This window comes from Podarcis filfolensis, assembly GCF_964270895.1.
Source record: "Podarcis filfolensis genome assembly, chromosome: 14".
Taxonomy (NCBI): Eukaryota; Metazoa; Chordata; class Lepidosauria; order Squamata; family Lacertidae; genus Podarcis; species Podarcis filfolensis.
Window position 1 is genome coordinate 20,670,338 of NC_139616.1, and position 26,138 is coordinate 20,696,475.

The following is a 26,138-nucleotide window of genomic DNA, read 5'->3' on the forward strand; positions in this document are numbered from 1 at the left end:
TTCTGACTCCCCATCAGGCAGCTTCCAGGGTTACAGTGCCATAGTCAGCAGAAAGGTACCTTTTAGAGAGGAATGAGGACTAGTGGTTTTGTTGGTTAACCTTCACCTCCCAGTTAACTGGCCAGAAAATTCTGCTGACACAAATGCTGCTTATTTCATGGCAGTGTTTAAAAAACAAACTGATTTTAGTGGTTGGGATTAAGAGTGGTTGGAGTCCTGTTGGATTCCAAGAGGGTGCATATGGTCCAGTATTCTGTTTACAACAGAGGGTCTTGCAGATACTACTGGGAAGCCAGAAGCAGGGATTAAAGGTGATGCTCCCCAAAGCTGATTTTAAGAGGTATACTTCCTCTGGGAATGGATGTTCCATTTCCCTATCATGATTAATATTTGGTAGACCTCTCCTGGGAAGTTGTCTTTCACGAGCCTTACTTTTTTTTTTACTTTGAGAGCTCATCTAGCCTTAAAGGTAAAGGGACCACTGACCATTAGGTCCAGTCGTGGCCGACTCTGGGGTTGCGGCGCTCATCTCGCTTTATTGGCCGAGGGAGCCGGTGTACAGCTTCCAGATCATGTGGCCAGCATGACTAAGCCGCTTCTGGCAAACCAGAGCAGCGCACGGAAACGCCGTTTACCTTCCCGCTGGAGCGATACCTATTTATCTACTTTGACGTGCTTTCGAACTGCTAGGTTGGCAGGAGCAGGGACCGAGCAACAGGAGCTCACCCTGTCGTGGGGATTCGAACCGCCGACCTTCTGATCAGCAAGTCCTAGGCTCTGTGGTTTAACCCACAATGCCATCCGCGTCCCCATCTGGCCTTAGAGCAACTCAAATTGCTAAAATTCTGCTCAGACAGACACATGTGCTTCCGAGGTCTACAGTACATTCTCCCTTTGCTAGGTTAAAAACACACACAAGTGTGTTACTTCAAGTATGACAAAACAGCCCTCCTGCGTGTGGGGCCCCCTCTGGTTCATTCTGCTGAGTGGGATCCTGTAGTGCCATCTCTGAGTTCTACCCTGAAAACAGCTTTGCATTTACAATCCGTTAGCTGTCTCCTGCTCATGGCTACCCATGCTTTTCTCCACTAACAGCCCTGGACCCGGAGGCAAAAACTGCCGTGGCACGAGTGTCGAACACACAGTTTGTGAAAACTTGCCCTGCCCCAAAGGGGTGCCCACATTCCGAGACCAGCAGTGCCAGACTCATGAGAGGTACACCAACAAGAAGAAAAGCCTTTGGACTGCTGTCATCATGGATGGTACATTTCTGTACGCTTGTACATTATTTCCCCCTGCCTCCCACCCTTCAGTACTGCTTTTTATTTTTATGGTTTTGTTTATGTATTATTTTAAACTTACTAATTTGGAGTAACTGAGTGATATACACGTATGTGTGGCAATTCATTTAGAATATATACTGTGCTGGCTTTTCAATGACGAAATAGGCCAGTACTGTTGTTTTGGTGGTGATAGCTTAGATAATACAACTTGCTTATTTATATTTATTTTATGGTTTATTTATAAGATTTTTTGCCCACCTTTCATCATAAAGTTTCAGGGCAGGTTATAGCAACGTAATATCTAGTTACATAAACAGATGCAACTGTTATAATTATAAAAACAAATTAAACCTGCTATTGCACTGCATTTTCTTCTACGGTGTTCCGTGTGATTGTTGGGGGATTGTTGCATTGCCTGTGGGTTTGGTCTCCATGTAGACCAAATTAAATACATGTAGATTTACATCTTTTACCATACAAAATAGTGGGTTGCAGCCAAAGTAGCACTTTTTGCTAGCATAAGGATTTCTGCTTGTGCAGTGGAACATCCTCCCACTCTCCCCCCCCCCCCCGGTCCCTTAGATCTAAAGAGATCTAAAGAGATGGGAAGGAGGTCCCATTGCACAAGGATAAATTCGTGCACTGACAGTTTGCATTAATTGAATACCATCTTATCTGTTGTATATCATATACTTGTCCCAATAATTTTCAAGTGCTTTGGGTACATGATATGACTAAAGTCAATATTCTTGCGTGGTGTTTTGTGCGTATGTGTGTATTTCTTTTTCAGATAAGCCCTGTGAACTTTATTGCTCCCTGTTTGGAAAGGATTCCCCTGTGTTGGTGTCTGACAGGGTAGTTGATGGTACACCATGCGGGCCTTACGAGACTGACCTCTGCGTTCATGGCAAGTGCCAGGTGGAGTAACTTTTTTGTTATTCTCTCTAAGCAATAATATTTGCCTTGTGCATGACTTAACTATGGAAGATGATAATAATGAGGATGATATGTTAAGCTTCAGCAAAGGCATTTCTGTTGGGAAAGGCTAGCGGGCAGCATAAAGTGTGTTCAGGGAATTGCTGGAACTGTGACTATGCTTAGCTGTGATTACATCCTCTTGCAGGACCACAGGGCCTCAGTTTTCAGGTCGAGAACTGTTTATTTGAAAATACCCCCACATGAAAATTATGCCCCTAGGTCACATCTTCCTGCTGCAGTGAGAATTCTTGAAAGCTAGAAGAAATGTGAATTTGCACAGATGGTGCAGTCTTTTTAAATGCAGGATATGAAGACATTTTCATATTGAACCAAAGTTCACCTGACCATATATATGCAAAGCTAGGTTTCTATGCTAAGCATATTTTTTTTAATTATTATTTCATTTATCCCACAAGATTTATATGCCACTTACATCCTCAACATGTTTTTCAAAAAGAATGGGGGAGGGGGGGAACAGTGAAAACCAACTATTTAGAACGTAAAAAAGTGTGAGGGTTGCCATCCTAAAAGACCGTTTTGTTTTTTACAAATGCATTGAAGTATTATGTTGCACCTGTAACAGTGCCGGTTCTATAGCTTGAAGCAGCCAAGTGGGCGTGTATGGGGTAAGGCAATCTCGCAAGTAAGCAGGTCCAAAGGTATTAAGGCAACGTTTCTCAAAGTTGGGTCTCCAGCTGTTGTTGTACTACAAACTCCCATCATCCCTGACCACTGGTTCCTGCTAGCTAGGGATGATGGAACTTGTAGTCCAACAACCGCTGGGAACCCAAATTTAAGAAGCACTATATTAAAGGCTTTATATACTAGTAACAACACCTTGAATTTGGACCAGTAGCACATTGGCAACTAGTGCAGGTCTCTGACCAGAGGTGTTATATGCTGACAGGGTTTCACTTCTGTCAGCAATTGTAGCAACTGTAGCATTCTGCACAAACTATAGCTTCCAAATCAAGCACAAGGGAAACCCCAAATGGAGTGCATTGCAGTAACCCAATATTGCATGATGATGTGCACTTGGTACATAAGACTTGAACAGCTGGAGGTGGTTAAGTGATGTTCTTCAAGGGTCTTTGCTCAATAGCTCAAGCTTCTTCTGGGGGACGTCTAGTGCATCCTCTGGTTTCTTTGGATTATTGTGGGTGCCAACTTGGCCAACTCCTAGGTACACCCCAACCTTCACAAACACCGTTTGCTAACATCTAATTTATTGACACAATTTGGGGTGTTGTTTTTAATCTGTAAAGCCCTCAGTGACCTGGATGTAGGCTACTTGGAGAACTATCTGACCTCGTTGTAAAAATATATCCTAAGTAAACAAAACACAGTTGCCTGCATTTCTTGCACACAGGCGCGCGCACACACACACACACACACACACTTTCTTTTAATAGGCATGAGCATTTTCTTCTTGATTCAACTGTTTCCACCTCTGATCATTATTCTCTACTTTATACAATAATTCTCTCTTTGTAACATCCCAGCTGGTTGCTGAATTCAATAATAGCATCTTTAAATACTCTAAAGTTCTATGTGAGTGTTGGAAAATATCCAAAAACAAGAATGATTTGAGAATCGGGTTAGAATAGCAATGTTTATTAAGAGCACCTCTAGTTTCCCCTCACCCCAAGTTTTGGAATCTTGCCTCTTGTACAGTATTCTTTTTTCTTTTCTTCTTTACTTGCAAAATGTAAGCCCTTTCCCAATGGAATTTAAAAGTTTCTGAAAAGAAGGGATTTAACAACATCTAAATTTCTGTAACAGCCATCACAGATGTTTTGTAAAAGGCAGTCACCCAATATCGTAAGGCAGTGCTCCCAAGACAACAGCTAAATGGCCCTGATGTACGTGGGAGCCAAAAGACACTTAGGATGCAGTCCAAATCCCTGACCAGCAGTGGCAGGGTTTAATGGAGTATAGTAGCCACTGCCTCATCCACAGCCCTTTCACCCATGCCAGGTGGGGGAGGGGGCAGGAGAAAATGTAGTTCCATTACACCTGCATTGGAGTCTAAGGACGGAGGAGAAATTTGATGCAGTTTGCATTTAAAGGCAAAGCTGCCTAATTTATACTTTCCGAAACAAGCAGAACACAGTCATTTTTTTAAATTCTACAAAATATGCAATGCAGTTCACCATGTGTACATAAATGTATATACAGTACTAGGGTATATTGTGTGTGTAAATGCATATCATAGTGAAAATAACATACAAGCATTCATATTGGGGGGGGGCTTTTTCTTACCATGAATTTCAGTTTACAGATTGGGGGAATGACATTCCTGATAGGGATGACTCCCCCTTCTAGAGACAGGCAGGGTCTTCAGATTCTTGTGTCCTCTCCAGGGGGGAGGAGTCACCCAGTCTCTCCATACTGAGTGGCAGGCACTTAAGCAGAACCCACAGGTTCACAAGGGAGGAAAACACTCATATACACCGTAAGATATTAGGTGAAAACACAAAACTAACTTTCCAGAACTCCTCCCCATACCCAGCTGCAACCAATCACAACCTCCACCTAGGGTTGACAAATGCTGAAGTGAATCAGGCCAGAGAAGGGCAGAATGTTGGCAAGATTCTCACTGATTTTTTAATAGATCCATTTTGCAATTTCCCTTTCTAACAGCAACTTTGGCCCTACCCAACAACACCTCTTCTAACATCCAGTCCCATGCTTAATCAAAACATACCCATTTGCAAATATTTTCCATCAAAATAACGAAGAACCTCTTGTTATCATTAGAAAATCGGCTGTGATGGGATCATCGGATCAGCTGCCAAAGAAGATCGTTGCGGCATCTGCAATGGAGATGGCAAAACCTGCAAAGTGGTGAAAGGAGACTTCAACCATACTAAAGGGATGGGTGAGTAGATACTGGGCAGTCTCAGTAGCTTGGCATGGGAGAAGTGAAATGCAAAAAAGTCTGCGCCTGCAGATGTTAAGGCATGTGCTGCATTTTGAGGGCAAAGTTATGAAATTCAACTTGTTAACAGCAATGTGATACTCAGCTTGATACAGGTATTGTCTGAAGTCACTCAATTTTGATTCAGACTTTGCGGTTTCAAGACACTCTGCTCCAAAGGTCTTTACATCCCAAGACTATTGCCTTGCGCTGTCAGATTTCAGAAGGATAGCTTTGAATCTACTGGTCATTATTGTTCCCTGTGTGCTTCCATCTTGTTTCACAATGAACAGACGCATAGTCCAAAGCTCATGCAGATCAAGAGTGAAGACAAGTGGCAGACAAGGCATGCTGTGAACTACCATTTAGAATAAATGTGTGTGCCTGCCTTGCCACTGTACTATGAACATGTGGTGTTCTGATTTTCAGCCCTTGGGTGGCCATGTGTCCTACTTTATAGACAACATTCCTCCATCTAAAGGAGTTCCAGAGGACAGTCCTTCACTTCAAGGTGCCGTCTGTCTGGTTCAAGGTAAAGAACCGTAAGAAAGCAGAGGACTTGAAATTGCCCAGCAACAGTTAGCAGGCCAGGCATAAAAATAACTTGGTCAGTCTTTTCCACTGTGGTGAGATGTATTGTATTTCTATGTCGAATATAATAACTAAAACAGCATGTACATGTTTTATGCAAATCTAGGTGCTCTTTTTTGGCAATGCTCTACCCCCCACTTTCATTGACTCAGTCGTTTTAATTGGTTGGTGCACAAGGAACAATCTTGGCTAGGGGTTTCAAAGAATTTCCAGAAATTGTTATGGGTTGTTGATTTATTATGTTAATATTTTGGTTTTATTATTGCTGTTGTTAGGAACAGTGTATGTGAAACATGTTTTTGAATACTGAACGATGTTTTCTGTTTTATTAACTGCTTTGGATCCCCTTTGAGAAGGGGAATAAGTAAGGGTGCAGTTCTTTAAAATAATAAAACAATTTATAAAAATGAGATCCATTCTCTTGTGCATTTCCCATTCATTGCAACAAAGCTCGTCTGGGGTTAACCATTAAGAGTTGCAGTGTTTGGCATAATCCTAACTTGGGGCATCTGCCATGACTACTAGTATCTCCAAGGTGGGCCAATTACAGACTGTGAAATAGCATATCAGAATTTTATTTATTTATTTAGGCTACTTATGAATCACCTTTCCTTCAAAAAGAGCTCAGGGCAATGTGCGACAAGCAAAAATTTAAAATGCAATTGAATATCAGTTCAAGTAGAAGTTCTGCAAGTAGAACGGGTTAAAATACTGCATGAAGCTACATTGGAAATAACCAAGTGGTGGAGGAGGGCAGGTGTGTGTGTATGTGAACCATTTCACCAGTTCAGGTACTACATTCTTGAAGGATGGCAGCATCATGCTTCCTTTTTTTCCTTAAAAAAATTAATGCCATAATCCACAAGGACAATGATCGGTGGCAGTGATGGGGAGCCTTTGGCATCCCCTCTGGTGCTGTGGTTAAATGTGGTGGCAGCTAGAACCGTTTAATATTTTTCTGCTCTTAATGACCACTTACCGTCTTGCTAGTGAGTAGCGGTTGCAGCCTGACACGGCGCCTCCTCTTTCACCCAGACACGCAGCGCTATTTTAGAATGTTTCCCCATCATTAATAGTTGGTTACTGCTCTAACCATTTCTTTTCAGCTAGCCGGGCTTTCTTGTAGTCTTGTGATGGTTGCCGTTTTCGGAGCCAGGGAGGAATTTTCCTTGCTCTGCAGGTTACGCCTTCCCCATAGCATTAGTCACAACTTTGGCGGTTTAGGCCTTGGGCGGAATCCTGTGGTTTTTCATCTAACCAGGGTGTGGTGAAGTGGTGATTCACCCACCCCTATTCCCTGTGGTGGTGTTAACAGGGTACCCCGTTAGAGGGGTCTGGAGGGAAGTGTCTGTCCAAAGAGCCAACTGCATAGGACTAGCAGGCCATAGAGCTTCCCTCGGTGATTGGGGGCCATCCACGTAAACCTGCGTTTTGCAGTGGTAAAGGTAAAGGGACCCCTGACCATTAGGTCCAGTCGTGACCGACTCTGGGGTTGCGGCGCTCATCTCGCTTTATTGGCTGAGGGAGCCGGCGTACAGCTTCTGGGCCATGTGGCCAGCATGACTAAGCCGCTTCTGGCGAACCAGAGCAGCGCACGGAAACGCCGTTTACCTTCCCTCCGGAGCGGTACCTATTTATCTACTTGCACTTTGAGGTGCTTTCAAACTGCTAGGTTGGCAGGAGCAGGGACCGAGGAACGGGAGCTCACCCCGTCATGGGGTTTCGAACCGCCGACTTTCTGATCGGCAAGTCCTAGGCTCTGTGGTTTAACCCACAGCGCCACTCGCGTCCCTTGCAGTGGATCCACCCCCAAATAGACCCTGTCATGCCTCAGTTCCCCCAGCAGGGGGGGCTGAGAGGGATACACGCCCAATGCCTATGCCAAAGCTTCCTACAGCTGAAATCAATAAAGTTGTGGACGTTTAAATCCCAGACAGTTGTTGTGTCCATTCATTTTACTCAGCAGTTAGGCGCGCCGGAAGGGGGGACTGCGGCTGGGCACGCAATGTTAATTGCTGCTCTTTTATTCTGTGTTATAATAGAATGTGTTGCCTTTTAAAATATATAAATGTAAACCGTTCTAAAAGTTATAATTGAACTTGGTCAGATATTTAAATTTTATAAGAAAATAATTCATTTTTAAAAATGCAACAGGTTATAAATATTACTTATATTGCACAATTCTGCCGAATGCTGATGACACCTCTGCTTAGAGTTACACTTGCAGGCACTGTGTTGGATATAGCAAAAAGCTGTTTGGAATGAAACTGTGTAATATCTGCACACTGGGCTCCACTGAATGACCTCATATTTTGTGACTGCTGACTCATGAAAACAGAGTGAGTGTTGTAACTAAACCCATGCCAATTCCTTTCTTTTTCTCAGTATCCAATAGTCAATGTAAGAAGGTTTCCACGTGTGTGATGGCAAAGGCAAAGGGAGTCCCCAAGTGTTTCTCGTGTAAGAAGCCTGGTTGCTCTGTGTGGTGCTTCTGGGGTAGATGCTATTTGGTGTTGGGTCTCTCTCTCTCTCTCTCTCTCTCTCCCCTCTGGTTGGATCAAAACATGGAAATGGTATTTTTCTAAAGGAAGGAAGGAAGAGCTGTTGATAAATGTGAAAGCCTTTTGCATATATATTCAGCATGACTTGGATTGCAACCAAAATACACAAATCCCTTCTTTATAAGGATCTTTTGGCTGTCCTCTGTGAAAAATCACATCTTGGGAAATTCATTATCCTTGCTTTTTGCCTTGGTCTTTCTGATGTAACGCTTAACTTTTAGAGTTGGCTATGTTTCAGCTGTAAGGGCTTGTAGAACAAATAGGGTAAATTGCTAGATTATGTAGTAGTGAAGTGGCATAGTCAGAGGTGCAGGTTTCTTTCGTGATAGTCACAGCCACACACTCTCACATCCATGCCTCTTCTAAGATTATACAATAATGTAATAATAATAATAATAATAATAATAATAATAATAATAATAATAATTGATATCCCGCCCATCTGGCTAGGTTTCCCCAGCCACTCCGGGTGGCTTCCAACAAAATATTAAAATACAGTAGTCCGTCAAACATTAAAAGCTTCCCTAAACAATAAAAATAATGAGGGATGAATTGTAATAATCAATGCTGATGTCCTTGGGTTCCCTTTTAGCTAGATCTACTATTTTCTGAGCACATACTGCGCTTTGTCTTCTGTGATGTTCCATTGTACATAACAGAACTTGCACACCTTATGTTTTCAGTGTTCTTAAATGCTTAGCTTTGGAACGTACAGTGGGTAAAGAGCTCCCCTTTCATGCTGATTGGCTGGAGACAGGGACACTGCTGCAGAAATAGCAGCGTATCTTTGATCCTCCGCCTGCCTTGACCCCTGACAACTACACCACTGAGTTTATGCCTTTCACCTGAGCAGCCCAGTGAGTTTATAGTCCTCACTATAATTTGAGTGCACCATCTCTTATTCTATGCATCTGCCACACAGGTGAGAAGCTTACACGAAGCTCAGCAGAGAGCAGCAACGGAGGGGGTGCACTTTGCTCAAGGACACATAACCAGTCTTATATATCCCCATTTGGGGTCTACAAATGTGTGGGAGTGAGCTGGAATATTGAATGGAAAAGGGGAAAATAAGCATTATGGGAACCTGTTGCCTTCCAGATGTTGGACTGCTAGTTGTCAGGACCACATCAGCTTATACTCGCATGCTCCTTATTTGTTTTAATTATTTAAAAGCTTTTCTAAATCCACTTAATGTTTTTTAAATCTCTAAGCACTATATGCAATATAGAACACTGTTCATTAAAACAAAAATACATGAAACCAATAAAAAGTATAAAAGCAAATAAAACAAAGATTCGGGGGATTCATCTTAAAACAAGGCCCGATCTTATGGGTCGAGGAAAGCCAAGGCAAAACTGCAAGTCTTCACAAGATGTCTGACGCCTCTGATGGTTGCTGTATCACATTTGGCAGAGGGGAAGGGCATTCCGCAGTACAGGCAAAAGCAGAAAATGCCTGTTTCCAGGTCACCACCCTTTGATATACTGTAATTTCCCCAGATCTGAGTGATCTTACAGGCCTACAGAGGAGCAGGTAGTCTTTCAGGTAACCTGGTCCTGAATTGTTCAGAGCTTTATATATTAGCAAGACCTTGAACAAGGTGGCTGATTGAAAGCCAGAGCAGTTCCCACAGCACAAATGCAGCATGTGCATGTCCAAATGCTCCATTCAGCAACCTTCTGAGCTTATATTGCTTATCCCTGTTCCGTCCCCCCAGGCATGCACACAGGGTAGGACTACAGGCAGTCCCACATGCGCAAAGCCGCTGTGGGTGGGTCTGCTCTACTGGAAGTTTCTCTTTATGTTGCGCCAGGACTTTTGCATCCTACATTGGTGCAATAAGGCTTGTTTAGAAATTGGTTTTTCTTTTGACCCACGCAACTTGTAACATGAGGTGGAAAGGAAAGTTATTTGCAAGTTCTGCAGCACTTACAGCCACGGTATAATATCTGTTTCACTGAAGAGATCCCTTTCCAGAAAGATCCATACCAGCTTCCTCACTGAAAATCACACCAACATCTGGTTTTGGCTGACTGGGAAAACAGCTTTGCCCAGTAATAGAAATACTTTGACACCTTACTTCCTCCCCCACCCTCTCTCCGGTACTTATTTCTAGCCTTCTCGGTGAAGATACAACAGGCTACCCTTCACATATTAATCTTCATGGTGACGAAAGTCTTGGTTCTCCCTTTATCCCTCCCTTCCTCTATCTCTGCTCAGGTGTCTCCTCTAATTTGTCTTCTACCATATAATTTATATTCAGGATTCTCTTCAATCGCAGCTTTGCATTCCTGAAGCATTGATGTAATGCAGGCTATCCAGAAAGATCATTGCACGCCAAAAAGAGAGAGCGCTATTCCCAAGGTGGAGCATGCTTGTGTACAGTGCTATGAATGATCAAATAATGAGGTGCTCCTTCAAAGCATCGTCCGTAGAACAAAAGTGCTCTCAAGTTAATGGATGGATGGACAGGACATGTAAGCAATGGTACCATCCCACAACTGCATATAGTTGATGCTGTCAAACCTGAATCATTGGAGCCTAGAAGAATAGGCTGGATACTGTTGAAAATATGGGATGTCATAATTCTGGCAATGGGACTTAAGTTGCTCAAAGTAAATGAGACTTGTTGACCTTTCTGGTGGAGAAACTGCAGGTACGAAGTGCTGAAGGAAATGTGGCTTGCATATAATGGAAAAGGTATTAAGGGATGCGGGGTTTTTTCAAATGTTGGCAAGCTTATTTCCATTAATTTATTAATCCCTTGCGAAGCAACATATAAATGAATTCTAAAGCTCAAGAGAGCAATAGTGGAAATGAGTTTGCATGTATCCGTAGTAGACTTATTGAATTCGCAACCAGATTAGATTTCTGTAATCTGTTGTTGCTAAAATCTCCAACTTTTTAAATTTATTTGTCCAAAGGAACATGCCCAAGAGTTTTACCATGAGCCCTTCAAGAAATTAGAGTCAGGAGCATTGTACCTCTATTGGTGGCCAGCTGTTTCACATATTGCACTTTAATAAACCCAACGGAGAGCACCAGCATATCCCAATTCTCTAGTTGTTTGCACCTGCAGGTGTTGTCAATCATCCAATTGCTACATCCACATTTTATATGTTCAGCTGTATGCTAGATCTGAAATTGGGCAATAGCTTTAAAGAGCTATAGTTTGAGAGCTCTGCATACTATACTATGCATTGTGGTTATCATATTGTCCATGGGAGGCTGAAGCGTTGAAGCTTGCCCCAGGTCAGCAAATGAGTTTATGGCTGAAACTGGAGCAAACCACAGGTGTCGTGCTCTTTAGCCACTAAATCTATATGCCATAATTCTTGAATAGTCCATGGAAACACAGTTCTATGGGAGTTCAGCCAGCAATGGTCCAAGGCAATTGTGAAACGACACAACTACACTGCGGTGTCTGGTACCTTCTGGATAGTCTATATTGATTGCACTTGAGCTTCTCTAAGAAACGAGCCCTATGAACCAAAGAAGACACAATAGCAGCTAAATGCATTATTAGAAAGCACATCAATTGAAATTTATAAAAATGCACCTGTGGGGTTTTTTTGTTGTTGTTGAGGCCCCAGCTTGGAAGGAAGGAATTCTTACCCATTTCCTCCCTCTGTGGTCCCAATGAAATTACACCCCTCCCCAAATCTGCTTTTACCCTCCCCAAAATGGGAGAATGGAGGTGTGTGCCTACTACCAACTTTTCTTTCTTTGACCAGTGTGGATGCCATTGCTGCGTTGAACATCATGTCTACTGTGGCCAGAAGCTTGTGGTTTTGCAGATATTTTGCCAGAGATGATAAAAACTCCATTGAAGGGTTGCTTTCCCACATATTACACGTGGACAAACATACCTTGAAACAGAAGATCCAGTAAAGGCAAAGCAATCATGATTTGTAGTAATAGTGCAATAGTGCAACCAATACCAGAATTGGAATTACATTTAAATAAAATTAATTGGGTCATTTATCAATCTTATGAATAAATGGCTTGGCTTTCCTGCCTAAATTACATTTTTAAAGTGGCCAAAAATAAAGAGGTTTTCTCTTGTAATGTGGGGAGTGGCCTGCATTTGAGAAATTCTTCTGCTGTGGCAGATTCCCTGCTTTCCTCTGAATGTTGAAATTGGTTGGATTTGTCCAGCAGGTTGAGTCATTTGATGCCACAATTTTAGAAGGATCTGGCTTGGAAGCCCTGGAGAGCCAGGGCCAGGCAAAACATAACTTGAAGTAATTTTCTTTAAAAAACAAAACAATAAGAAAACTTTAAGAAAACACATTGTAGATTTTGGGCATGTTCCAAGGTGGTGACAGGGTGTGATTGTCATGTGTGTCATATTCTTGTAATAGTGTCATGTTATTAATCACTCGTCTCCTATGTGTTCATGTCTGGTAGTCATTGTTGGTTGGGTGTGCTTGTCAGTGCATGAGTTTTGGCAAAAGATTTTTGCCATTAGATAGTGTGGTGACTGCAGTATCATTTTAAGTCTTGAACTGGACAGCGCACACTAAAAACCCTGCCAAAAACCAACACCATACTATATGTCAAATGTCTGTTTGGTTTGACCATTATGGGTTACATTATTGTGGTAAAAGCATATTTAAACAGAAATCCTATTCAGTTCACATTTTAATGTGAACTTTAATTTTAATGTGAACTTGCCTAATTTGCACTTTGCAGAACAAAATGCACACAGAAAGACTGCTATTCTCTGAATTTTGCAATGCAGTTCCATAACTAATGTATATATTAGGACAAGATACAGATAAAAATGCATATGTTAGTGGGGGGAAAACACGAAAGTGCATCACAGGAGGAAAAATTGATTTCAAAAATGTATATACTGCATTAGGCAAAATTGCATGTTAAAATGTGTATCAGGGAAAAGGTGTAATAAAATGCTGGTGAATTTTTATGAGGGCTTAAAATTTGCAAAATGATAATGGAAGTGTAGTGAACTGAACATAAGATTGGAAAAAATGGGAAATGGTAAGAAATGAAAATTGACCCGTTTGTCCATCCCTACATGGCAAGGCAATTATTATTGCAACATGTTTTGTGGTCACTAAACTGCTGCATCCATCCAGCTGGCCTTCACTGGTGTCTTTATACAGATCCCTGCTACCACTGTGTTTTCCGTTTTCCCTCAGGGGTGGGGTCAGGCTGCTTCTCTTGGTAACCTGACGAGGGGAGAAGAAAATGAAAAAGGTAATGTGCAGTCAAGGTGGGGAGATCCGGTGACATGGAAATGCAAATTGGGGTTAGGAGAGTGAGACAAGAACAAAAGGGGAAACTCAGAATGCACATTGAAATAGGTGCCCTTGGGTCATATCACTTTCCTACTTGTTGCCTCTAGCAGAGACCAGATGAACATGAGATCCCTACAGGTTTGGAGAAAGAAGGGTTTGCAATATATCATCTAGTGGGCTGACCCAACAAATACTTGATTGCTGCAGATGCTGCTGTTTAAGCCCATGATCAGTAACAAATGCTCTTGGACCTTTGCAAAAAGCATACCTGAGGGTTGTTGTTTTTCCAGAGGTCATTCATACAGGTTAAACTATTAAATCAGCATCTCTTCCTTTGTGCCAGGCATGGAGCAAGAGTGCAATATACACGAGCAGGAGCTCAGCTCCCAAACCTGATCATTTGAAGACCTTCAGCACAATTGCTATTTCTTTTAAACAGACTTTGCTTCCTTATTTTTTGTTTAATTAAAATTTTATCCCACCCACCATCCAATGAGCTCAGGTGGCACGCATTCTTCTTCTCCCCTCATTTTATCTTCGCAACAAATTTGCAGTAGGTTAGGCTGAGAGGTGGGTAACCTGCCACCCTACTTATAGACAGAGATATATGAAGCAGTTTCCTGCAAACAAAAATAGTTAATGAATTATCTGGTCAAGGAGGTGTAGCTGAAATACCAGGGGGCGTCTTACTTGTGTCAGCAAGGTTTGTTGATTTAGGATCATAAGCCTATATCTGCAGCTCCTGGAGCAACCTGACATGTCTCTGATAATGTCAACATGCACAAAGTACATCAACGAACTAGACTTTTATTCAGCGTAATCTCAGATGTGGAAGCACATTTAAGATGCACCCAGAGATATTTTCTTCCTCCTCTTCAGGTCATATTGCATGACAATGAAACTTGAATGCCACATCATAACATTTCAAAATGTGAATTGGAATTGGCTTTTTAAAAATAAATTATGGAGTTCATATGTTATATCACAAGTACCCAGTGTCTATTTTCTTATTTATTTGTTTTCTGAGATACTATGATCAATGTGTCCTTTTCATTTGCCCCAGGTTACATTGAAGCAGCAGTGATCCCAGCTGGGGCTCGACGGATCCGTGTGATGGAGGATAAACCTGCCCACAGTTTTCTGGGTAAAAGAAAGAAAGAAAGAACTGGTGGCTTGATCTTACCCTTTTGTTTATGTTCATACTTTGCTATGCCAATTGTCTCCAGCCAAGAAATACTCAGAGTAGAACCATCAAAATTAATAGATCTAAGTTCATTGACTTCACTAATTATTGAGAGAGAGATTTGGTGAGATATTGATTCACAATGGCTGGTTGCCCCAAGCAGTTTTAAACCTGGGCAAGAATTGTATCCACTCCCATCCACCTTTTCACATGTGTTTGCTAGGGGGAAAAGCTTAGGCTAAAATGAACCACGTACACTATGCTTTTTAAAGAAGTAAAAGATTTTACACACAAAACTTCAGAAGTCACAGAAATGAGGCTTTAAACATGTTTCCATCCAGTGAGCTGAAAGATTTAAAAAGGAGGTTCCGAAATCGTTTTCAAGAGAAAATAATTAGTTACAATCTCAGAAACAAAACATGCAATCCTCATGTTAATGAAAGAAAGCAGAGTTTGTGGATCTTCCTATTGGGAAGATTTACCACTTGGAGTTTGGGGAGCTGGAAGCCAGAGATGGTCCCTGCTCTTATATCTTCATTCTTCCAAAAGAAAGAAGTGGACTAACCTGGGAGAGAACAAAGACTACAAGTGCTTCTAAGTCCCTCTGAGGGGAATGAGGTCCTAACCAGGCGACTCATTGAAGCTGCTTCAACTTAACCCTTTCATGCGCCCAGTGTGAGGCAGAAACTATCCCATATTAATTTATATTGGTCTTCTCCAAGTTCAACTAACTTGGGATACAACTCAAAGTAAGAGAGGAAGTAATATTGATTTCTGTAACTAGCTGTCATGTGCCATTGCTCTTTCATCCCCAAACGTTCCAAGGGCTCCTTTTAGGACTGATAAATGTGAGTTGATTTTAGGGGCAACTGTAATTGTTTAAACATTATCATTACCAGTACCACTGTTACTGAAAGCTGGGACCTATATCAGAATGCTGTAGTGTTTCCTGAGGTGCCAAGGTGTCCTCTCTTTGAACCACTGTCAGAGAGTATTTCTGTGTTTGGGGGAATTCTCTGTTTAAAGGGTTATCCCTCCTAGTTTAAAGATAAAAAGAAGCATAATAAAGGAGAGCAGGAGTTTCAGAGTTGACCCTGGACAGCAAACTGAGTAGGCACACAAGCTACCTGGCCCTTGTCCTCGCTGCTATAGTCTTTGTATTTCAAATATAGTAGTTATTTTTAAATTTGCATCTGTACATAGGCATATGTAAATATGTGCCCGCCTTTGTGGCAATGCATTTCTTACTTCCTTTCTTCAATGTATAAGTAGCCACCCTGGCCTTTCCTCACTCCCTGCTCAGTGCTCTTGTTAATGATACCAGGCAGTCATGCCCTCCTGTTCAAGTGTTTCTTTTTCAACTACCACTCAACATTCTGTGGCTACTGAGGCACATCTGATACTGAAGCAACTCAAGCCTTCTACTCCCCCATTCACTCCACAGAAAAGTTTTCCATTTTACTTCTCCAACAGACACTCTTGGACTCTGGGGTTTGGTTGGGGGGGATAAGGGGGGGGGAGAGAGAGAGACCAGCAACACTTTTTTGTGTTCTGCAACTGTTGAGGTCTCCCTGAATATTTTGGTTCCTCCCTCCTTGTTTTGGCTTCATTTCTGTCTGCACTCACCACCTGAATTCACCATGATAGGGTGTGGTTATTGGCATCCATGTACACAACAGTTTTACAGAGTAAGAATAAGATGACATGTCCCTGCACCAAGAACCTTACAAATTTGACAGAGGAATGGGAAAGGGTGCATAACTGTGGAATGCAATTCCATGGGACAGCAAACAAACCGCATCCCTTATGGGTTTCAAACAGGCCTTAGGTAAAACTTGCCTTCTTACCACTGCCTTTTGCCACTGGTTAGAATTGAGCTACAGAACTTCCGCCTTCTGCCTGATTTTGATATTTTTAATATGCTGGTTTAGAATTGGTCTCCTTCGATTTTAGTAATGGTTTGAAATATTGTATTGGTGTGTGTGAGAGAGAGAGAATGCTATTGCCTTAAACTGTGTTTTCTTGTATGTTTGATGCATGGCTGGCTTTCGGAAGCTTTTTCTTGAAAAGAGGGCATTCAAATATATTACATAAATTTATGATAATAAACAGGGCAGGGGGTGTTCTTTCGGTTCAGTTGCACTGTCACCTACAATCCCTGCAAGGGGATTGGTCTAGACTCTAGGAGCTTGTAATCCTCAAAGAATGGTGAAGCTAAGCAAGTGTGGGGTTCATCAATACATAGGTGGAAGCACCACATCTGCCCTTCTGAGCTTTCTAAAGGAGCAAAATGTTCCTAATAAATAAATGGATATGATATCCATTTATCAAAATGCTTGTCTTAACTTGTGTGTGATCTCCTCTATGTCCTGTGGCTGATCAAAGCCCCTTCTGTGTTGTCAGTTGGTGCAGTTGCAAATGTGAATAAACCCTGAGGTGACAGAGATATGCTATGTTTTTGGGGAGATGGTGACAAAATTGAATACCAAAAAAAACTTCGATTCTGCAACCTTGGATTACGCAGCTCAACACATTTGTTGTTCTTTAGGTCTATGCAAGAAGCCTCTGATCAATAGAAATGGTCAACCATCTCTCTGGCTTTTGTAATTTCTCTAGTCTAGGCATTGCCCGCACCCGCCCAGCCCTATTTCATACCTATAAGAGCTAGAGACTTGTCATTTTTAAAATGGGAGCTGGGATGCTCAGGAAGCTGCATTCTACAACAAATACAACACTTTTTTCAGGTTCGTCTCCTCCAGGAGGCTGAGTAGCATCCAAGATTACAGTGTGCCATTCTTTGATCTCTTGCCTGCTACTGCTTTCATTTCTGCTTACCCGGCAGCCAGTTTTGTGGACTAAAATTACGCCTACACAGAAGACTTTGACATAGCAAAGCTTTGGAGAACAATGACTCCCAGTGTTCTGGGGCATTGCAAGTCCTGCTTTTGGAAGCCAGCATTTTTATTTGTCTTGGTTGGATTAATTTGGATGCTTACTGCCAGTTGAGCTTTGTCAGATGTCACTTAGGGTGAAGACAGACATAATGTAGCTCAAATTGCATCTGCAGGGCAAGCTGGCCTAGGTGGCAGTCCTTTTTCTGTGGCTGGTCCTTTTTTTAAAAAAAAAAAAGACTGAGTGCTTCAACATTCATTTATCTTTACAATAATTTGTTGCCAGATAGATAGATAGATAGATAGATAGTTCAGTTCTTTATTACGATCACAGAACAGCCACTAAATTGCATCCAAACAAATGCAATTTTGCAATTTACAGGCCAACAGATAATATTTATTCATTCATTCATTCATTCATTCATTCATACCCCGCCCACCTGGCTGGGTTTCCCCAGCCACTCTGGGTGGCTTCCAACAAAGGATTTAAAATACATTAAAACATCAGTCATTAAAAACTTCCCTAAACAGGGGATTATTACAAATTAAACACATAGCAAAAAAACCTAAGATATGTGTGCATTGTCATATGTTCACAGTCATGCTTAGGATGGATTACTGAGCACTACCATAGTTAGTAAGGAGTTTTAACCATCTAGTTCCTAGTAGCGTGGGTGGTGCTGTGGTCTAAACCACTGAGCCTCTTGGGCTTGCTGATCAGAAGGTCAGCAGTTCGAATCCCCGCGACAGGGTGAGCTCCTGTTGCTCAGTCCCTGTTCCTGCCAACCTAGCAGTTCGAAAGCACGTCAAAGTGCAAGTAAATAAATAGGTATCACTCTGGCGGGAAGGTAAAAGACGTTTCCATGCACTGCTCTGGTTTCGCCAGAAGCGGCTTAGTCATGCTGGCCACATGACCTGGAAGCTGTACGCCAGCTCCCTCGGCCAGTAAAGCGAGATGAGCACCGCAACCCCAGAGTCGTTCGCGAATGGACCTAACGGTCAGGGGTCCCTTTACCTTTACCATAGTTAGTAAGGAATTTTAACCATCTAACTCCTAGTAATGCATGCTGATACACAAAATTTTGCCACTTTTGTGGTAATTTCATTAGCAAAATCTGACAAGAGGAAGGAGCTGTAAAAATTATCAGATCTCTGTGGGAAATTAATTAAAATAGGTGTGATGTATAAGGAGTAAATGTCTTTATAATATGGTGTACAGTTGTTGTTTTAAAAGTAAAGGTCAAAGTGCTCCAAAAATGGAATGGCAAAAATTTGGGGGTGGGGTTGGTATCACGATGGGCCAGCTAATCAGCACAACACAGATCCTGTTTATGCTTCGGATGTGCAGAACTGTTTATTTTTTCCTTTTAGGGCTCTAGTTTTGTGGTTTTTTTCAGACTGAATGCAGCAAAGGTGCTTTCAGAACAACCCCACTGCGCTGAAATTATTCCATCTGACTTTATCCTGAATGTGAAAAATCATACAGTGGTTTTGCTTGCTGTTGCTATGAACATATTGAATGGGCCTGTGTATTAGATGTGCCTGCCAAAATCTCTCTCTCTCTCTCTCTCTCGCTCTCTCTCTCTGTGTGTGTGTGTGTGTGTGTGTGTGTGTTGAAGGGATGTCTCTTTGTCCTATGTTGATAACATTGCTATCATAACGTTTTTTTAAAGCAACAGCAACAAACTTTCTTAAAATACACCCTTCTTTTCTTTTGCTATTTGCTCACTGATATGTCCAAAAAAACAGGCTTTGGAACCATGCTGATAAAGTTGCCCTGCCCATATTCAAATAAATCTTTTATCCTGCTCCAATAAAACCCCAGCTGGACCAAGTGGAAATGACTGGGAATTGCTGCTTGCAGTTTGCCTGGCAACCACAAAGCCTTTTTCTAAATCCCTCCATCTTTCCCCCCAATTAGATGATACCTGTGGATACCACAGTGGTAGTAGCAAAGATGGGCAGCTATGTTTCAGTCCAGAATCAGGATGGAGATGGGGCATGGGAAGAGAGAGGAAATGCTACAAAAGTTACTAGCCTGCAAAAAGAATTACTGGTCTGCTGGGGGCTGGCAGAGAACAGAGGAGGAATGGAGAGCTCCCTCAAGCAATTTTTGTGTTGGGGTGGGGAAGAAATTCAGTTCAGTGCACATTTAATTTGCACTTTCTGAAACAATACAGTGGTACCTCGGGTTACAAACACCTCGGGTTACAAACACTTTGGGTTACAGACTCCACTAACCCCGAAGTAGTACCTCAGGTAAGAACTTTACCTCAGGATGAGAACAGAAATCGTTCACTGGTGGCAATGGGAGGCCCCATTAGCTAAAGTGGTACCTCAGATTAAGAACAGTTTCAGGTTAAGAACGGACCTCCAGAACGAATTAAGTTCGTAACCAGAGGTACCACTGTATGAGAAGCGGAGTGGAGCTATCCTTCAAAATTTGCACCACTTTGCATTTTGCAGTACAGTCATACCTTGGGTTACAGATGCTTCAGGTTGTGTGTTTTTGGGTTGCGCACCGCGCCAAACCCAGAAGTACCGGAATCGGTTACTTCCAGGTTTCGGCACTCGCGCATGCGCAGAAGCACTAAATTGCACTTTGCGCATGTGCCGAAGCGCCAAATCGCAACCCGTGCGTGCACAGAACGTGCCTCCCACATGGATCACTTTCGCAACCCAAGCGTCCACTGTACAGTTCTTCTGCCAAGTAATGTGTACAAAACTTCATATAATGCTAGGTGAAGTGTACAGGAAAATGCATATATTAGTGAAAATTGAGGAAAACTGCTTTACAAAAATGTGTATTTGGCAAAATTGCACAAAAGAATGTGTATCTTAGGAGAATTCATCTTAAAACACTGAAGGCTTTGCATAGGAAAATAAAATGGTGTGGAAATGTGGAGAACGGAATGAAAGCTGATAACTGATAGATTTGCTCATTCGTATTTCTAAGATTTCCTTTCTCTACCAGCCTCCTTGGTTTCCATGCAGAGCATGGGGTGGATGGCAGGACATAGCCCACTTGCTCAAATGCACAGAATTTTTGATCACCTATGGCTACCATGCTTACATACAAGACTGGGGAGAAACTACATGTCAGTTAAATCCTGTGGGCATTTTGCCTCACTCTGTTACATGGGCAGGGCCTGCTGACTGACTTCCCTGTTCATTCTAAAGTCTACTGCTGCCTCTGAGCTCAGAGATTGACTGCTTTGTTATCAAAGCCTTGCAGCAGAACATGGGCAAGAATCCAACAGGGTAAGCAGAATAATTAGGAAATCAAAGTACTACAATTTCCTGCCACTGTAACTTTAATAAGGCCTCAGGTTTGTGCAAACATAGCTGTGTTTAAGCTTGGAGTGAGGGCTGGAGCTAATTACACTCTCAAAGCTTAGGCCAAGTAGGTCTTGTTTCCACTGTGGACTGGGTAGGGCGCATTGGAAATGAACCCAGCTTCACGTTGAATTGATGTTCCATTTGCTGGGAGCAGTTTCTTTCCTCCTACGTCCATCCCACGCCGCCTGGCTTAGTTGCCGTTGCAAACTACCTTGAACAGGAAATGCCTTATAATTTGTATCCATAAAGCAGGGAAGCGAATTGGAAGGAGTCTGAATTGAGCAAAAGACTGGACTTTGACGCAAGCTTGGAAGACAGACCAATGGGGTCAATTCATATCCAGGAGGAAAAGAGATGTTTCAAAGAGCCAGACATGGATAAATATAGTTATTGGCTTTCGGGCTATATAAGCTTTGAGTGGTTTAATTAAAATCAGGAGCTGCAGTTAAAGTAATGAGAAACTTAATTTAAAAGGTGCCATATCAATAATGATTATAAAGTTTTTTTCAGGTCTGTCCAGGCAACATGATTAAGGTTATGCAATAGGGTTAGGGTAAACTGAAATGGGAACAGAAATTGCCAATGTTCGCTTATTTGTCCCATGTTCAGAATGAAAATCAATCCAGCGAATATGATTGATATTTGCTGTTGCTTTCAGTTCACAAATGATACGTACTTGATTACATTTTTCACCCTTTGCATTGCTACCGGTGATCTGGAAGAGAGCTTAGCATAATACATGTTTGGTGACGTGAAGATGAATATATTTCCCTCTGCATAATATTCACTTTATTCAATTTATATTCCTCCCAAAGGAGCCCAGGGTGGAATAGACATATTAGGGATTTGCATATTCTGTAGTGATGTTGCCAACTTTTGCAAGTCCTTGGCTTTATCCGAAGCAAGCATTGTCATCTGAGCTGAAGAAGAAACCTCTGCTCCCTGAAAAATAGGAAAGGCGATGACATGTATTTGTATATAATTTGCACGTTCTAATAGATGCACATGTAGAAATAAGTAATATAATTTAAATACCAGTATAATACATCTTGCTATGTAGGGGAAAGACTATGGGCCAGGTGACCTGTGTGTCAGCTCAGTTGGCTGTCCGGGTGCTGCTAACTGTAGATGGGCAACTTTGGGTACTCATTCCTTCTTAGGATTTTTAAAATCTTCCTTTCAAATAAAGCAGGGGAACCTCAAGCCCAGAGACAAAGGCAGCCCCCTAGTCCTCTCTGTATGGCCCTTTGGATTCTCCCTAGTCCTAACCTCCCCAGGACACACCTGTCAGCGACCCTCCTCAAATGTTTTGGCCCAACTGGAATGCAGTTTTGCTTGCCTGGGTGGAGAGGTGTGTGCTTAGAAACCTCTAACTTTTGCATGACTGGAATGTTGCCTATTGTACAAAAGGTAAAACTCACATCCATTTCTCCACCCATATTTTGCATCTTTCCTCACCCACTGCTGGAATGCAGCCTTCAGGTTGGAAAAATGTTCCTTGCCCCTGAAATAAAGGACTATCCTTTGCAAAGTAGGATGCATAACTACCATACTCACTTCCACCCCCACCCATCCCTCTACCTGGCTCTAGCAGCTGCTGCTCCCACCACCACCATCCCTAAAACTGCCATAGAAGCAGCCCAAGTAAGGAAATAGGGAAAGTCCTACATACAGCCACAGCCAGGTACCGGTAATTGAGGGGATAGATCTGTCACGGAAGGATCTCCCAGATGATACAGGTTGGGGTCCATATGATGGGTGGATTGAGTGAGGAATTCAGATTTCACTGCACTTCTGATAATGAAAAGGGTTCGTAGCTGGGCCTGGGGAAACCAAGCTATTTCTTGACCCTTACTCTTATTTTGATAAATAGCTTCTTTGGTTGAGTCCAATTCCACATCAATTTTAACAGGGCTTGTCCATCATTAATTATTTCTACTAGGGCTGGATGAATCTGTCATTTTGTATTTCTCTCTGTTTCTCGTTTTCCCAGTCGTTAGTTTTCCATATTTCCACAGTAGATTGTGATTTTTTTAAAAAGTCCTCGTGAAAATTTATCACCATCTTTGTGTAAATTTATCTAATATACATATTTTTATAAGCAATTTACACACACACACACACACACACACACACACTTTTGCAAGCAGGCTGTCTCATTTTTATATATTTAAATATTATATACTTTCACTAATATAAGTGTTTTATGGTCATTTCCCTACAATATACACATCTTCATACACATTATTTGGATGGAGGCCTGTGTTTGAGGTGCCATCTCTCCCTTGGAGTAGCACTTGTTTGGCCTCAACGCCAGAGGCTGAATTCACTTATGATGCAAATGACCCCTCCTCAGCTTCATCTAAGGATTCTGGCTCCTTGCCAGCCAATAGAGCCTGATTCTGTGTTTTTTTGTAATGCTGGACCTCAGGTCATCCTCTGATGAGGAATCCCCTGGCTGAGACATGACAATGAGGAACACTTAGGATAATCTCTTAGGACCCAGAAAAGGAACATCTGTCAACCTAAATGAAATTGGACAACAGCAGTTTCTCTCTGGTGAGGTATTTGCTTTCTGTTTCATCCCATGCTGTTTGGTTCTTTCCAGCTTTGAAAGATTCCAGTAAGAAATCCATTAACAGTGACTGGAAAATCGAACTTCCTGGTGAGTTTCAGATTGCAGGAACCACTGTTCGGTATGTGAGAAGAGGTCTATGGGAGAAAATCTCAGCCAAAGGACCAACTAAAATACCACTCCACTTGATGGTAATTTAATGCTTTTTCATTGTCTGCTTTCAGTGTTTCATCATGGTAGAATTGTTTTTTGGTGTTCAGTATTAACTACTTCCTTCTTCAGTTACAAGAGTAACTGACATACAAGCATCAAAGACAGATAGAAGCCTCCAAACTAGTGTGGTGTAGTTTGTAACATATTCAAATTGGAAAAGGAAGATCTGGGTTCTAATTCTCTGGATAGGCCATGAAACTGGGTAACATTGAGCAATTGGTAATGTACTTGAGCAAAGGGTAATGTACCATATTTTTTGCTCTATAAGACTCACTTTTTCCCTCCTAAAAAGTAAGGGGAAATGTGTGTGCGTCTTATGGAGCGAATGCAGGCTGCGCAGCTATCCTAGAAGCCAGAACAGCAAGAGGGATTGCTGCTTTCACTGCGCAGCAATCCCTCTTGCTGTGCTGGCTTCTGAGATTCAGAATTTTTTTTTTCTTGTTTTCCTCCTCCAAAAACTAGGTGCATATTGTGGTCTGGTGCATCTTATAGAGTGAAAAATATGGTGCTTGTCAGGGCTGTTGTGAGGTTAAAATGGGATAAGCCCATCTTGAACACCATGATCTCCTTGCAAGAAGGGTGCAATAAAAATTTAGTAGGTAGGGTTAGTTCCAAAACTAAACCATAGATACGGGCATTTACGTGAACTGTTATATCAAACTTAAGCTTCTTTTAATGGAAGGTATCTGCAAAGAAAAAGCAGAACACCCAAAAGAGTTCTGAAAATTAATGATAAGCCAGCAATGATATCTTTAATATGAGATATGTGAGCTGATTGTAATTTATATTCCAGAAAAAGCAAAACAGATGGTTGTATTTATGTCTGGGACTTTAATTATGTGTTCTTTATGATTTGATATTATTATTATTATTATTAAATTGTTCTTAATATGTTGCTTTTATTGTTTGCAACTTCAATAACCTGTCTGAAAAGCAGCTTAAATCGAAAATAATCACAATAAAGAGGAAGAATAGTCAGCATTGTTTAAACCAGTCTTTTAAACTTGTTGCCTTCCAGATGTTTTGGACTGCAACTACTATCATTCCTTATCATTGGTCATGCCAGTTGGGGCTAATGGGAGTTGTAGTCAAAAACACTTGGAAAGCGCCATTGGTTTCCAAACTTTCTGACTTCAAGGAACCTTTTCCACATTCATTTGCCTGGTGAGCATATGCCACAGAAATCCAGTGCATCATGGAAAGATTCTGGAGCATATTCCAAGAGGTACACTTGGTTCATGCAAGACACTCAGTAGGCCTTTTTGCCTTATCTCTGCCCCACAAGGGACCACAGTCCAGCGTGTCCCCACAGAGTCCTCTGCAGTTGCACATTGCAGAGGAAGATAAGTGAGTCCTAGGTTGGCTGCAATTTAGCCACTGATATATTTGCAAAAGAAAAAACAAGGATTATATTACCAGAAATAAAATATGCTCACACTAATCCATATGCATCGATGTTAATTTAACAGTACAGATGAGGACCATGACCAGGTGAGTGTTGTCCCTGCTCATTCTGCTGTCCAAGTGCTGTTAATGTTTGATGGGCATCTTCAAGGCCCTTGATGTTCTCCCTTAGAATCATAAAATTGTAGATTTGTTAATGTTCTTAATTTTTAAACCATACCTGGCAGCTCTTCAAATATGGAGTGCCTTCAAAGTGGTGGGGTGGCTGTCCTCTGACAGTCCTTCAAAGGGTGGGCTGTTCTTTGTGATGTAGAACTCGTGACCACCTAACAGGTTGTTTTTCAGGGAAACCTGTTCCCCATTACCGATCTTCTCATTGAGGGCCTCTGCAGCTTCCGAGGGTCCTCAGGGTTCCCTGGAATGCAGTTTGAAAACCACTTGTTCTGAAGACTGTTAGAACAGCATTGACTCACAAAGCGCAAATCACCTGAGTGAAGACATCTTGACCTCTGTTTGAAACCCAATTACCCACACAGCCAAACAATGGCATGAAATCTATTTCATATGAGCCCTTAGATTCTCTAGCCTTGTTCCCAGATTGAGATAATAAAGATCTCTCTCTCTCTCTCCTTTTCTTTTCTTTTTTAAAGAAGGAGCTTGCCTTTCCCCCTCTTTTTCCCCCTCCTTTAAATACCCAAGGCATTTCTCCAAATATGTTACTGTAAGTATGTTCCTTGGATAAATGAGTGTTTGTGTAGCTAGATCTGCTTCAGAGCTCCACTTGGCAACTGGAGGCCATCTCAGCCCACAAGATGCTTCCAAATACGACGGCTTCCTCCGAGCTGTACAGCAATGTCGTTAGCATCTTGTTTGCTTAAATAAGAGCAGGGTGGGGCTTCACGTCTTGTGCTAGCGAGTGCCGAGTGTTTTGGATCC

The 26,138-nt window shown here is 42.0% G+C and overlaps 1 protein-coding gene across 3 annotated transcripts in view; it reads left to right on the plus strand.

Annotated features, from left to right (window-relative positions):
- The window catches only part of ADAMTS17 (ADAM metallopeptidase with thrombospondin type 1 motif 17), a 170,099-nt gene that overhangs the window by 104,522 nt on the left and 39,439 nt on the right, over window positions 1–26,138 (plus strand). For 2 of the 3 annotated variants that reach the window (XM_083586287.1, XM_083586289.1), the window contains 6 exons: window positions 1,096–1,262; window positions 2,074–2,201; window positions 5,022–5,142; window positions 8,158–8,232; window positions 14,661–14,741; window positions 23,619–23,776. In XM_083586287.1, coding sequence (XP_083442413.1) covers window positions 1,096–1,262; window positions 2,074–2,201; window positions 5,022–5,142; window positions 8,158–8,232; window positions 14,661–14,741; window positions 23,619–23,776 — 730 coding nt within the window. The remainder of the gene's footprint in view (window positions 1–1,095; window positions 1,263–2,073; window positions 2,202–5,021; window positions 5,143–8,157; window positions 8,233–14,660; window positions 14,742–23,618; window positions 23,777–26,138) is intronic. The other variant, XM_083586288.1, reaches the window with a different exon arrangement.